Below are 14,943 nucleotides of genomic sequence, written 5' to 3'. Positions count from 1 at the left end.
ATGAATAAAACTATTATTTGGTAATATAAGAAAAAACTAAAAGGAACTAATACCAAAATACTAAGAGTATGTTGTTTTGGTGTGATAAATTGTTCCACAAAGAGAAATTTTTAAAATTTATTAATTTAGAACAGGACTCTAAATGAGACATTGAAGAGTTAATCCATGCATTCAACATTGACCATGCACCTACAGTATGCTAGGAACTGTGCAATTGGAAGCACACCAGTTTTCCATAAGAGGATTAATTGAGGGCTTCCCTGGTGGCACAGTGGTTAAGAATCCGCCTGCCGGTGCAGGGGACATGGGTTCGAGCCTTGGTCTGGGAAGATCCCACATGCCACGGAGCAACTAAGCCTGTGCGCCACAACTACTGAGCCTGTGCTCTAGAGCCTGCGAGCCACAACTACTGAGCCCATGTGCCACAACTACTGAAGCCTGCATGCCTAGAGCCCATGCTCCACAACAAGAGAAGCCACTGCAATGAGAAGCCCACACACCGCAATGAAGAGTAGCCCCAACTCGCCGCAACGAGAGAAAGCCCGCGTGCAGCAACGAAGACCCAATGCAGCCAAATAAATAAATAAATAAATAAATAAATAAATAAAAATTTCCCTTAAAAAAGAAAGGGTTAATTGAGAACCAGTGGTTCAGGTGAAACATTAATTTTGGCTAGTTTTTCAAAACTAAAGAGTTTGTTTTTCAGATCTTTCCAAGGTAATGACATATAGCAAGTAGCATACACTTTTGGAGTCAATTTTTTGTGAAGAATTTTTCCATCTTTATTTTTCAGATCAATTTTTTAATGTAAATGTCATAGCATTCTTTCCTAGGTCACATTTATAGTGCCATAGAGTCCAGTTCCATACCATACTAATAGCTGTCTAATACTGGAAACATTTTTGGTTTGAGATATATAACTAAAAGGTAAAATTAGCTCTCTTTTGTATGTGTACCTAGGGCTGTTTTTAGGCCTTTTCTTTAACGAGTTAAAGATGTTATGCAATTAACAAATAATGTTTTAATGTTTATATTATTTTTATTAAATTTTATTTGCCTATAATGTATACATCAGTAGTATAATGCATGATGGAAAATTCATGATTTATAAAATGGTACATAATGAAACTACCCTCACCTTAGTCCCCAGGGTAGCCAACAAATCTGTACATAGACATGCAACTATACATCTGTTTCTCTCTGAAAGATTTTTCCACATCAGTACATCACAGCGCCTCCTCATTCTTTCGTATTCTACTCTGGATATGTTATTCACCTATGCCACTACTTAACCGTGTCCACTGAATGGAAAACAAACACTATTTCTTCCTTTACTCACACTCATAATACTTAAGATTCCAGATGTGTGGGTTTTCCTACACCAAGCAATGCTGCAATATTCTGCAGACACCAACTGTGTGTCCTACAGTTCAGTTCAGTCTGACACTATCCATCTGATCCCACAAGTTAAGGGCTCAGTCTCATGGTGCTGCCCCCACTTCAGATGCCAATTGCATCTCCCAGGTTGTCACCTACTCTTTGGGCTGGCTGACTATAAATCAGCATTCCCACAATCACCGCCTCAGGTTTGATACTTTGCTAGAACAGCTCACAGAACTCAGGGAAATGTGTTTACTGGTTTATCATATAATAAAGATATAGATGAACAGCTGGATGAAGAGACATCAGGAAAGTCCAGAAGGGTTCCAAGTGTAGGAGGTTCTGTCCCCATGGATTTGGGTTGTACCACCCTCCCAGCACATGAGTCTGTTCACCAGTCTGGCAGCTCTCCAAAGCCCACAGTTCAGGGATTTTCATGGAGGCTTCATTATATAGGCATGATCAATTATTAACTTAATCTCCAGCTTCTTCTCCCAGGAGGAAGGTGGTGGTGTTACCGAACTCAGGTTCTGCTGCTCGCCGCCGGAAAGCCAATATTCAAGAGGTGAGAGTGTTGGTTGGAAAGGAAGAGTTGCTTTATTCAGGAAGTCAGCAATCTAGGGAAAAGACGGACTGGTGTCCAAAAATCAACTTTGAAGATTCTGCTTGACCATGAAAGTTTTTAAAGGGAGAATCATGTGGGGAAGAGGGATCAGACTTCCCATGTGCAGACTTTCTTCTGATTGGTCGATGGTGAGGTAACAGAGCCGTGTTCAAGGAATCTTGTGCTCAGCCTTAAGTATCCATTCTCCACCTGAGTAGGGGCCATAGTTCCTACAGAACTCAAAGATATTGTTATATTCCTTGAGGAGGAACCAGGACCCTGCCCCACAGCTGCACTATCGTTTCTTGACTGCTCCCCCTTTGTTTCTGCTTTCCCTCCCCTTCCCTGATAAGCAGCAGTTTGAAACTGCCCTTTGGAACTCAGGGAAGGTCAGGAGGCTGAATGAAGCCTATTTCCTACAAACAAGAAATGGGGGACACGGAAAGGATTTGTACCAGATATGTATCAGAGGACGTGTATCAGATTGTTATGTACACCCCTTGGGGAGGAACTAGGACTTCTTTCACTGAACTATTGTTTCTTGACTGCTTTTCCACTGTTCCTGAATTCCCTCACTTCCCTTAATATCATTAATTACTGAGACCTGTTCAAGGGCAAGCTTCGTGACCAGGCTTAGATCACAAAATGGCTTAGGCCAAAATAGCTTCTCTTATGTCAAGAAAGCCAGGCCTGGGGCTTCCCTGGTGGCGCAGTGGTTGAGAGTCTGCCTGCCAATGCAGGGGACACGGGTTCGAGCCCTGGTCTGGGAGGATCCCACATGCCACGGAGCAACTGGGCCCATGAGCCACAATTACTGAGCCTGCGCGTCTGGAGCCTGTGCTCCGCAACAAGAGAGGCCGCGATGGTGAGAGGCCCGCGCACCGCGATGAAGAGTGGTCCCCACTTGCCGCAACTAGAGAAAGCCCTCGCACAGAAACGAAGACTCAACACAGTCATAAATAAAATAAATAAATAAATAAAAGAACGTGAATTTCAAAAAAAAAAGAAAGCCAGGCCTGGTTCTCTTTCTCCAAGGACCCCCTACCCTATCTGCTTACAGTTCTTCTTTATATCTTCTCGTTTTTGAGATTTTCTGTTTTTCCATTCATGTCGAGTGTTCACAGTTGCTTGCAAGAGCATTTGTATAATATAGCTTTAAAGTGTCAGATATTATTCTTTGTCATTTAGGTATTGGCATCTGTTAATTGTTTTTTTCATGCAAATTGAGGTTTTCCTGGTTCTCTGTATACCATGTAATTTTGGATTCTATCCTAGACATCTGAATATTATGACAATCTTATTTAGCTCTTATGGAGATCATTGTTTTAATAGGTAGTCAATCTGGTTAATTCATGCTGTTGCAGGAAAGAAAGTGGGGCACAAGAGGATGGTCACATCCCGTCCCAGGTCTCAGGCAAGTCCCTGGGATGGCTGCTGAGTGTGGGTTCTTGGCTTCGTGCAGGAAATAATTCAAGAGCGAGGCATAGTAAAGTGAAAGAAGGCTTATGCAGGGAGATACACACTGAATGTGGGTCATCTCAGAAGGCCAGAGGCTTAAGGGTATAGGGTTGTCAGTTTTTATAGTGGTGGGTAATTTCATAGGCGAATGAGTGGGAGGATTATTCCAACTATTTTGGGGAAGGGGCGGGGATTTCCAGGGATTGGGCCACTGCCCATTTTTTGGCCTTTTATGGTGGGCCTTGGAACTGTCATGGCGCCTGTGGGTGTGTCATTTAGCTTGCTGACGTATTACAATGAGCATATACTGAGGCTCAAGGTTTAGCAGAAGTCAATCATCTGCCATCTTGGACCTAGTTTGTGCTAACCAGTTTATGTCACATCCTCAATGGCTGTCATTCTTTAAAAGGTTGTGCCCTGCCCCCTTCCTGTCTCAATGCCACATATTCCAACGCACCTTCTGTGGTCTGTGGTTTCAATATCAGTTCATTTTCCAAATCCTTTGCCATTGTGTAATTTGATCTGTCCCTTGTGTTCATCACCCAGTAGCTAGTTGGGGACCTGGGCAGTTATCTATCTGCCAGTTAAGTTCTCAAAGTCTTCATTATGCTGATTAGGATCAGATTCATGCCTAATGTACTCAGTGGGGTCGCTTTCCTGAGCTCCTCCCTCTCTACAGTCTCCATGGTACTTTCCCTTTCTTTGGGGTTCTTCTTTTTCAGGCAGAAAGCTGAGGCTTCAGGAACCATGCACTTCTATCACTTTGCCTGAATTTGGGACTAAACGGCTTAACATCTTTGAGTTTTGGTCCCCACCTGTAAAATGCAGATAATAATACTACAATGGCAGGTATATAGTGCTAAATAAATGTTTGTAAATGTTTCCTAATATTAAAATTTTAGCTTCTCAAAACTGTTACTACATATTCAGTTTTCACTGATTTAAAGCAATCTTTATCCAGGTTTATGTATATGAGGGGAAGATAAATTATGCCGTGGACATCATTAAAACAGCTGATGAAACTAATTTTTGGTCTTTGTTAATAGTTTTACTTTCTGGTATCTTTAATTATAAATACCAGCTCCAAATTGTAGGATAAATTACTGGGGTTCTGACATGTAATTTTTCCTGTTAGTGAGCAGAGTCTTATGGAGAATAGAAATGAAACAAATAATCCCTTCTGTTAAAGTGTTTACATTTTAGCTAAATAGACAATGGAATTATAATCATGCAGAAATATATAATCATGCACAAAACAGTTACAAAGTAGTACTAACGTGTCAAAGATAAAGGGTAACCATACTTCATGGTTTGCCGGGGACAGTCCTACTTTACCTTATTTTTTTGGTTTAATTATTAATAGAGCCTCATTTCATGAAGGTTTCCTAGGTAGGATGACAAATTACATGGCCACTTTATAAATACTAGTTTCAGGAGAATGACAAAGCAAAAAATTTATCACTGTATTTTCAGAAAGTTTGCTGGGCAGAGTGGGCTAAAGAGATCTGTGGGTTAGGGTGAAGGGACCCAAGATAGTAAACAAATACTTAGAATTTCAAATAGAAATGTGGGAAATGGTGTTTTAGAAACCACAGTTATCTAGTAATATGCAGGGCAGACAAATGGCAGGCCAGGCGTTGTAATTAAATAGATGTGAGGTGATATAACCTTGGATTATGTTGGTTTTGCAATTCTGAAGTTTAGAATTATAATTTGTAGGCGATTACCACAAATGGTAGTGTTCAAAAGTTTCAGCCTGATGAATGCACAAGAGAATGTCCATGGAGTGAGTAATTAATGTATTTTTACCTCACAATTAGAGGATTTTAGAGAAATGTAATTTTTTAATAGACATTTTCTAGAGCAGTTTCAGGTTCACAGCAAAATTAGAGCAGAAGGTACAGATTTCCCATATACGGCCTGCCTTAACACATATACAATCACCCTTGCTATCAACATCCCCAGCCAGAGTGATACAATAGAACAACTGATGAACTTACACTTGATGATGATTTTTTTTTTTAAAGTACTCGAACTGTGTTTTTTCTTTTTTTAATTTATTTTTTATTTATTTATTTTTGGCTGTGTTGGGTCTTCGTTTCTGTGCGAGGGCTTTCTCTAGCTGCGGCAAGTGGAGGCCACTCTTCATCGCGGTGCGCGGGCCTCTCACTATCGTGGCCTCTCTTCTTGCGGAGCACAGGCTCCAGACGCACAGGCTCAGTAGTTGTGGCTCACGGGCCTAGTTGCTCTGTGGCATGTGGGATCTTCCCAGACCAGGGCTCGAACCCGTGTCCCCTGCATTAGCAGGCAGACTCTCAACCACTGTGCCACCAGGGAAGCCCAATGATGATTTTTTTACCTCTTTGTTTTCCTTTTTTCTTTTCTTTTCTTTTTTTTTTTTTTTTTGGCACGGCCTGCAGGATCTTAGTTCCCCCACCAGTGATTGAACCCCTGCCCTCAGCAGTGAAAGTGTGGAGTCCTAACCACTGGACCGCCAGGGAATTCCCTCTTTGTTTTTCCTTATGCTTGACTGACACTTAAAATATTAATGTTCACCACAGCTCTGTGTGAAATCAGATGATTTCACCACTGCTTAAATCATGTGATTATTGTCCAAGTGTTTTTGGTGGCCAAAACAAGTGAGGCAATGGCTTGTTTGAGGCTAAAAAAAGAATCCTAATCCTACCAAACAAAAAGAGGGGAGAAAGTATAAACTGACCTTGACATTTGGTTTGCATATGGATAGTTCTCTGACAAATCTCTGGGAACTGGGAACTTTTGTTTTTGATTTGCATGGCCACCGGAGAGGCAGCTTTAGTAATCAGTGATTTATTACAATAGGCCATTATAGCAGCTGGAAGAACAAGGACTCTAGCTTGAAGTTACTCTCACACTGAAAATGAGTTTCCTAGCTGGGATTGCTCAATCCTAAGAACAGATTGTGAAAAGGTTCCCCACGTCCCAATAATCTGAAGTGACTCATCAGCTGCCAATATGTACTAAGCACCCACAATTCACGTCCATTCAAAACATGATCACCACAAATTCTATTTTCTCCCTATCTGAAGGCTGATGAGAGAATCGAACACCATCTTGGTGGAGAAAAAACGGAGTATAGCTGGGGTTTTTTTGTTTTGTTTTGTTTTGTTTTTCGGTTTACTGCAGCACTTTTACTTCCTTACAATGGCACACTGCTGGGGCCTAATATTCTCACATGACAGTAGAAAACCAAAATCTGTTGTCATCTCTTCAAGAATTGAGAATTGCGTGCAAAAACCTTACATAAGATAGAAGGATGAATAAATTTACAGGTGTGAATGCAAACTGTTTTCCAACTCAAGGCAAGTAATAACATATGGTGTTCTGGCAGGAAAACTTCGGTAAGAAAGGAAAGCAGGTCCTAAGGTTCGGACCTTCTCAACCCGGTAAGACTGGCAAGTTAGTAATTAGAACGAGTTAATTTGTACAAATTTCTAACTGGTTCTGAGAATTTTAAATTTATTTACACCTCATAAGAATCCCACTTGTGGAACTGTGAGGCTTGTGCTCACTTTGGCAGCACATATATTAAAATTGGAATGACACAGAGAAGATTAGCATGGCCCTTGCGCAGGATTACATGCAAATTCATGAAACGTTCCATATTTTTCAGTTATCGAATTTGTATCTTTGTGTATACAATGTCTTTGCAAAGATTAAATAGTATAAAATATGATGTAAATTGTACCAACTGATATGGAAAGAAACAGTACCAACATTAAACTTTGCAAAATTTTAAAACTTAAAAAAAAAAATCCTGCTGGGACTTCCCTGGTGGTGCAGTGGTTAAGAGTCCACCTGCCAATGCAGAGGACATGGGTTCGAGCCCAGGTCCGGAAAGATCCCACATGCTGCGGAGCAACTAAGCCTGTGCAACACAACTCCTGAGCCTGTGCTCTAGAGCCCGTGAGCCGCAACTACTGAGCCCACGTACCGCAACTACTGAAGCCCGTGCGCCTAGAGCCCGTGCTCTGCAACAAGAGAAGCCACCGTGACGAGAAGCCTGCGCACTGCAACGAAGAGCAGCCCCCGCTCACCACAACTAGAGAAAGCTCTCGCGCAGCAACGGAGACACAACGCAGCCATAAATAAATGAATAAATAAATAAATAAATAAATTAATTAATTAATTAATTAATTTTTAAAAATCCTGGGAATTCCCTGGCGGGTCCAGTTGTTGGGACTCTGTGCTTCCACTGCAGGGGGCACAGGTTCGATGGCTGGTCTGGAACTAAGATCCTTCATGCCATGACGCGGCCAAATAAATAAATAAATAAATAAATAAAATAAACAACATAAAATAAAACACAACCTCCTATCAAAACATCACATTAATAAAAAAAAATCCTATGAGGCTAATAATTTTTTTGTTTTTACAATTTACAAAGGATGAAACCAGGGCACAGAAATTCACCCCCACTAAAAAATGTATAACTTCAACAGGGTTCATCCTATCTGTAAACGTCATCACTCAGTTGCTCAAGCCCAAAGCACAGGCGTCATCCCTGATTCTCTCATTTCCTTCTATCCCACATGCACCCCATTATCAAGTTCTTTTAGTTCTGTCCCAAAATATTCTGAAATTGATTACTTTTCACCTCTGCTGCTTCACTTCTAGGCCCAGTTCTAGACAGCTCTCCCATCTGGTCTAGTGAAATAGCCTTCCTACTTGACCCACTGTTTCCACTCTTGTCCCCTCCCTAATGACAGTTTATTCTGTTTAGTAGATAGAACGATCTTTTAGAAATGTAAGCATGATCATGACACTTCCTAGCTGAAAGTCCTCCAATAGAGTCCCACCCTAGAATAAAACTAAAAGTCCTTATAATTTTATACACTATAGTTCATTTGGCCACTGCCTACCTCTCCTAACTAGTTTGCTATCATTTTCAATTGAATCTACTTTATTTAACAACACTGTTTTTCTCATTCTTCTTCAAAATTCATTCCTTTCTTAAGGCCATTGTACCTGTTGTTTCTTTTATCCTGACTGCTTTTCCCTCAGAGCAGCTTTCTTACTACTTCATTGAAGTCTTTGTTCAAATGCCATCTCCTGAGAGGCCTTCCCTGACCACATTACCTAAAATAAGCCAGCTCTGACCTCTATTTATTTGGCTTATTTTTTTTTCCATACCATTTTACACTACTTGAATTTCTCTGTTTGTGTGTTTATTTCTGTCTTCCCACCAGAATGCAAATTCTCTGGCTGAGGACAAGCACATTGGTTGATTTGTTTATTGCTGTATCTCCAGAGCCTAGAACATGCCTGACACTTAGTAGGCATTCAAATATTTATTGAATGAATGAATTTGTGTTTATGATTTTTGTTTCCTTGCTTCTTCCATAACTTTGTAGAGGAATAGTGAAAGAGTTATGGAATTTAACAATGCATGTAAAACAGCTATTTAAACTGAAAAACCTTATACAAATGCTGGTTATCCCACTTGTGAGTATTACCTATTGGTCTCCTCTGGATTTTCTCTTTATTCCTGCTCTGGGTCAGGGACAACATGAGAGTAATAATTATTTAATTCAAGTAAGTCTGAATTTTGAAATATCTGTTGTGTTCAGGGTAGTTAGGTATAAAGGGGGATTCAACAACATGAAAGCCTTAGTCTATTAATGCCTAGGAGGAGTTTAACTTTCTAGTGGGAGAAAATGAGACATGCATTAGGGAAATAACCAAAAAACATTTCAAAGACAACAAGGAAGTAAGCCAGTGATAGCAATAAGAACAAAGGGAATTCAAAATACTGGAAAGATTTTTCCATTACTGGGTTTAATGTAGGAAGCAAATCTTAAAAGACCGACAGTGCTGGGAATTTGTGTAGTGGAAGAACATGAATGTCCAAACATTAGCCTGATAAATATCACTTTGGGTGTCCTTTTTATGGGCACTAATTGAGTGTACAAGCAAATGGGTGGTTTCTTGGCTATATCTATACCTATATCATCATCTATCTGTCCAGCACCTGATTAACTGCATATTTCTGGTGAGGTAGTTTCTCTACTAAATTTTTCCCTCCTTCACAGTGCTAAAACCTTTTAAAAGTTTTTACTGCTGTATCAGCCACTTTGTTACAAACCCCATGCCTATTAATAAGCCATATTTTCATGGGATTGTCAAGAGTATTAAATTTGATAGTACTTATGAAGTGCTTAAGTCTGTGTTGAGCGTTCCTTCAATAGAACAATAAATATTATTATATAAGAAATGTAACCGACGGAATGACACCAGAGCGATCTCAATATGTTCCTTACGGGAAGTGTAAACAGGTAGGAAGGAGTCAGGTGTGGTCCACAAACCTAGGTCAAACTGACAACAATACCAGCCGCACCCCTCATTCAGATCACCACCCTGGCTCCAGGGCAGCCCACCAGCGCTAGCCAGCCTAGGCTCCCGGAAGGTAAACACATTGAAAAGGGCGAGGCAGAAGGCGCGTTCGGGATGGCTGACTGGCCAGCTAAAAGTGATTGGCAGCTGCCATGTCCACGTGCTTTGAGCTTCGAACCAGCTGTCGCGAGAATTCGATGTAAACAGACCGGTCCCCGTGTGGTACGACTCCCAGCCTGAGACACCCAAGTGACGTGCACAGACTTCTGCGGCATGATGCTTTTTGACAAGGCCACGAAGGGGCTGTGTGCAAAGGAAAACAGACATGTTTGTAACTCCTCCCTACCTGGCCTACGTTCGCAACCGAACCTGACACCTCGGCTTCACCCGAACTTACATACTGTTGTGTTTTCCCTCGAGCCCCAGCGGATTGGATCACTTCGGGAGGCGGGTCCGTCTCTTTGCTACTTGCTGGTTGGCAAAGCTGACCTCTAAGGGCGGTGCCCAGCCGCGGCCAGTTTGCTTCTAGGATTGGCTAGAAAGGTAGTTCCGCTGAGGCGTGGTAGGAAGTGGTAACCGTCAATCACGAGGGGAGACTCCAAACAGTGAGTCTTGAGCTGGAGAGCAGCGTTTACCGGCGGGGCGGCCGGTGAGAGGGTTGGTGGTGCTGCGGCTTTGAGGAGGCTTGGCGAGGACGTGGGACGAGCAGCGTGAGGGGAGAGGGCTTGGCTGGTAGGAATTCGACGAGGTAGAGCTGTGGAGATCGGAGGGGGAGGGGAGGGAGGGCAAGGGGCCAGAGGGCGGCCGGGGACAGCGGTGGCTCAGCGTTGGAGGTGAAATGGGTAACGCCGTGCTGATGTCTTTCAGGAGAGTGGGGCCTGAGGGGCTGGCGAGGGTCGTCTTCAGGAGACAGGGCCCTTAAAGACCGTTCTTGGGAGCCTGTGTTTCGAGGAATAAAGGGTGGAATGGAAATGAGAGGGCTCAGGGGCTGGAGGTGAAGATACCCACTGAGGAAGGGGTATCTGGGCTAGTTGGGGCACAGCGTGGTTTGGTTGTAGCAGATGGGACTCATCAGTTTGCGAGTTTTCAAATAAGGTGATAGAATGCTCCCTGCTTAGACGAGATGGTTTTAGGGGCTTTCAAGATTAGTTCCAGGCTGTGGGCTTTCCTGAGCCGTGTAAGAGATCTTTAATATTGCTGTCTCTTTTAACCTTAACCACATACAGTCCATGCTTTTAAAACCTCCCCAGTGATTCAGATGCTTATTAGACATTCAAGGATCAGGATTCAGTGATGAGACTGGAAGGGCTTCTAATGTCATATACGTTTTTATTACTTATTTAGACTCTGGTGATTAGGTTACAGTAGCATAGGTTACAAATATGGTTACAAATTAGGTTACAAATATGATTTTGATAGTCTTGTTAAATTGTGACTGTGCAGTCTTTTTAAAAAATATATATATATATTTGACATATAAATTACATGAGTTTCAGGTGTACAACATAATGATTCGATATTTGTATATACTGCAAAATATCACCACAATAAGACTAGTTAACATCCATCAGGATACGTAGGCCATTTTACTCCTATTTTCCCAACACTCTTAGTTGGAAGGTAGTACCTCACTGTTCCATTTGGTCTTAAAATATTATACCATGTATATTTTTATTATCTCAATATAAGATTTCAGTAAATTCTTTAATTTTGGCTCACGAAATTAGCATATTTGTTTTTATAAAGTGATCCTGTGCTAGACTTTCCATCCCTTCCTAGTTTATGTTAATAGTAGATCGGGGACTTCCCTGGTGGTGCAGTGGTTAAGAATCCACCTGCCAATGCAGGGGACACAGGTTCGAGCCCTGGTCCGGGAAGATCCCACATGCCGCGAAGCAACTAAGCCCGTGCTGCACAACTACTGAGCCTATGTTCTAGATCCCGCAAGCCACAACTACTGAGCCCGCGTGTCACAAATACTGAAGCCCGCGCACCTAGAGCCCGTGCTCTGCGACACGGAGAAGAGAAGCCACCGCAGTGAGAGGCCTGCGCACTTCTAGTGAAGAGTAGCCCCTGCTCGCTGCAACTAGAGAAAGCCCGAGTGCAGCAACGAAGACCCAATGCAGCCAAAAATAAATAAAACAAACAAACAAACAAACAAAAACAATAAAAAAGCAGTAGATCAAAGGGTCATGCAAGGGTCTTAACTAGTTTTGTGGTTCTGAGGCTTGGTCCAAATAAGAAAACCTCATAGTAGTTTGAAAAATCTTTTATCTACTTCTTCCTCTTCTGCACTCCCCTCTTTTAGGTGTAATAGGAATTGCTGGGAAATTTTCCTACATTTTAGGACCTAACATTTAGGTATTTGTGACAAGGGATCTCTAGTGAGCAACCATGTATCTTTCTCCCGACCCCCAACAATAATGATCCATTATTTTCTGTCTTTTCGTTCTGGAAACAGGTTTTGTGAATGAAGCAATGGCTACAGATTCCCCCAGAAGACCCAGTCGTTGTACTGGTGGAGTCGTGGTTCGCCCTCAGGCTGTCACGTAAGCAAATTTCAGTTAAGCCTGATAGGTAAAGGAAAGATTACTCAGAATAGTAACTAACATTTAGGTTTCCTTTCTAAGCAGTGCTTACTTTTGTAACATCTGTTTAATTTTGGCTTTACAGGATGATAAACATCGTTGCCAAGGCCAAATAAAAGCAATAATTGGAGGGTCAGTTTGATGTATTTAGCACATTTATAGAGTACTTGAAAAGCACTGTATTTTATCCTTGAGTACTGCTTTTTCAAACCTCAGGTTTAACAATTAGTGGGTCATTAAATCAGTTTAGTGGACCAGGACCATTATTCAAAAAATGAAATAGAATATAGTAGAAAATATAGTTGGGAGTTCGTATTGTGTTCTGACACGCACATAGATAATATTCATTCATATCTATGTATATGTTTACTAGATTGTGATGTATCACTCTAGGTCTCAGAAAGTTTCAAAGTGAATGTCATAAAGAGTACATTTCTATATTTTTAAGCATTTTTTTGACAAAGCATGGCTATACTTTGCAGGAGCTTATAATCTAATGTTTTTTTTTTCTGTTTTTCTTTGGCTGCGTCGGGTCTTAGTTGCAGCACATGGGATCTTTTGTTGCGGTGTGGGGGCTTCTCTCTAGTTGTGGCGTGTGGGCTCTAGATTGCACACGGGCTTAGTTGCCCCACGGCATGTGGGATCTCAGTTCCCTGACCAGGGATCGAACTGGCGTCTCTTGCATTGGAAGGCGGATTCTTAACCACTGGACCACCAGGGAAGTCCCTAATGTAGTTTTAAGATGTGTATACTTGCAAGCACTCTAATCAATAAAAAAGATGCCAGCAAAGCAGCATGGGAATTTAAAGGGAATATTTTGTTTTTTAAATTAATTATTTTATTTATTTATTTATTTATGGCTGCGTTGGGTCTTCTTTGCTGTGTGCAGGCTTTCTCTAGTTGTGGTGAGTGGGGGCTACTCTTCGTTGCAGTGCGCGGGCTTCTCATTGCGGTGGCTTCTCTGTTGCGGAGCATGGGCTCTAGGTGCATGGGCTTCAGCAGTTGTGGCATGCGGGCTCAGTAGCTGTGGCAAACGGGCTTAATTGCTCCATGGCATGTGGGACCTTCCCGGACCAGGGCTCGAACCCATGTCTCCTGCATTGGTAGGCAGATTCTTAACCACTGCACCACCAGGGAAGTCCCTATTATTTATTTAAAATTTTGATTGGAGGGAATATTTTAGTGGGAGTATTTTAGATCTGAAAAGGTTTCATTAAGAAGCTAACATTTGGACTTCCCTGGTGGCACAGTGGTTAAGAATCCGCCTGCCAACGCAGGGGACATGGGTTCGAGCCCTGGTCCGGGAAGGTCCCACGTGCCGTGGAGCAACTAAGCCCGTTCGCCACAGCTACTGAGCCTGCGCTCTAGAGCCTGTGAGCCACATATATTGAAGTCCGCGTGCCTAGAGCCCGTGCTCCGCAACAAGAGAAGCTACCGCAACGAAAAGCCCACGCACCACAACGAAGAGTAGACCCCGCTCGCCGCAACTAGAGAAAGCCCGCACACAGCAACAAAGACCCAATGAAGCCAAAAATAAATAAATAAAATTTGAAAAAGCTAACATTTATAGTGTACTTTAAGGGCTGAATACAATTTGGGCAATTAGAATCAAGGGCACATTTTCGGCAAAGGCAGTGGAGTAAGCAGAGTTGGGAAAGGCAAGCTATTTTCATAAATGAAATCTAGGGAAGTTGACCTGTTTAAAGGAGGTTGGGGTGGACAATTAAGACCCTTGAATACCTGGCTAAGGAGATAAAGTTTGTTTTCTGTCTTTCAAAGTGTTCATAAGGGAATTGTAGCATTTTGGATTATTTCCCTTGAGCAGTTTAGCATGTTACATAAAATTGCCTTCTCAGACTAACAAAAAATATATGTATAGTATGATATTTCACCATTATACTTGCTTTTTTTCCCCTCCTGCATTTCCCAGGGCTATATATTTCTTTGCTAACTGTGGACCATGGCAACAGGCTAAGCATATTATTAGCTATGAGTTAGGTACTGTTGCAATCTTCATTTTACAGATGAGGAAACCAAAGCAGAGAGAAAAATTTTCCTTGGTAACATACAAGAAGGGAAACCTGGATCAAACCCAGGCAGTTTGTCTCCAGAGTCTGTGTGCTTATGCACTGTTCTATGCTGCCTCACCATATGGTATTCCACATATATTGCTTTTTGTTATGCAATACATAATTTGTGTTTTTTGAAGTTCTTTAATTTATTCAGTATTCTTTTAACAAGTAATGCTTGAGCATCTACTCTGTGCCTAAGTACTGGCTTATAGATTCTGGAGATATAAGGTAAATATGAAAGATGGATTCCTTTCTGTAATAGAGTTTGCATTCTAGTGGGGGGACACAGTAAATAAGTAATTACAGGCTCTGATCAGTGCCTGGTGTGCTATGATAGAGGACAGCATTGGGGAGTATGATTTAAGGCCTTCAGGGAAGGCCTCTCTGAGGAGGTAACACTTAGGTTGGAGATCTAAAAGGCAGGGAAGAATTTGCGAAGGGATCCATGCAGAAAAAAAGCTGGTGTAAA

General features: G+C 41.9%; 1 protein-coding gene and 1 non-coding gene across 4 annotated transcripts in view; both read left to right on the top strand.

Annotated features, from left to right (window-relative positions):
* The first annotated feature begins 6,985 nt into the window (after window positions 1–6,985).
* Window positions 6,986–7,091, top strand: LOC137755712 (U6 spliceosomal RNA). The gene has a single exon (XR_011072095.1). It is a non-coding gene; the product is annotated as a U6 spliceosomal RNA (small nuclear RNA).
* Window positions 7,092–10,424: 3,333 nt separating this feature from the next.
* BCAS3 (BCAS3 microtubule associated cell migration factor) overlaps window positions 10,425–14,943 on the top strand; it is a 568,366-nt gene continuing 563,847 nt past the window's right edge. For 2 of the 3 annotated variants that reach the window (XM_068530786.1, XM_068530788.1), the window contains exons 1-2: window positions 10,425–10,546; window positions 12,276–12,363. In XM_068530786.1, the coding sequence (XP_068386887.1) occupies window positions 12,293–12,363 (71 nt within the window). In that variant the 5' untranslated portion in view covers window positions 10,425–10,546; window positions 12,276–12,292. Of the gene's footprint in view, window positions 10,563–12,275; window positions 12,364–14,943 lie in introns of all 3 variants that reach the window. The other variant, XM_068530787.1, reaches the window with a different exon arrangement.

Source organism: Eschrichtius robustus, chromosome 20 (genome assembly GCF_028021215.1).
Source record: "Eschrichtius robustus isolate mEscRob2 chromosome 20, mEscRob2.pri, whole genome shotgun sequence".
Lineage (NCBI taxonomy): Eukaryota > Metazoa > Chordata > Mammalia > Artiodactyla > Eschrichtiidae > Eschrichtius > Eschrichtius robustus.
This window is presented reverse-complemented; position numbering and strand designations above follow the sequence as displayed.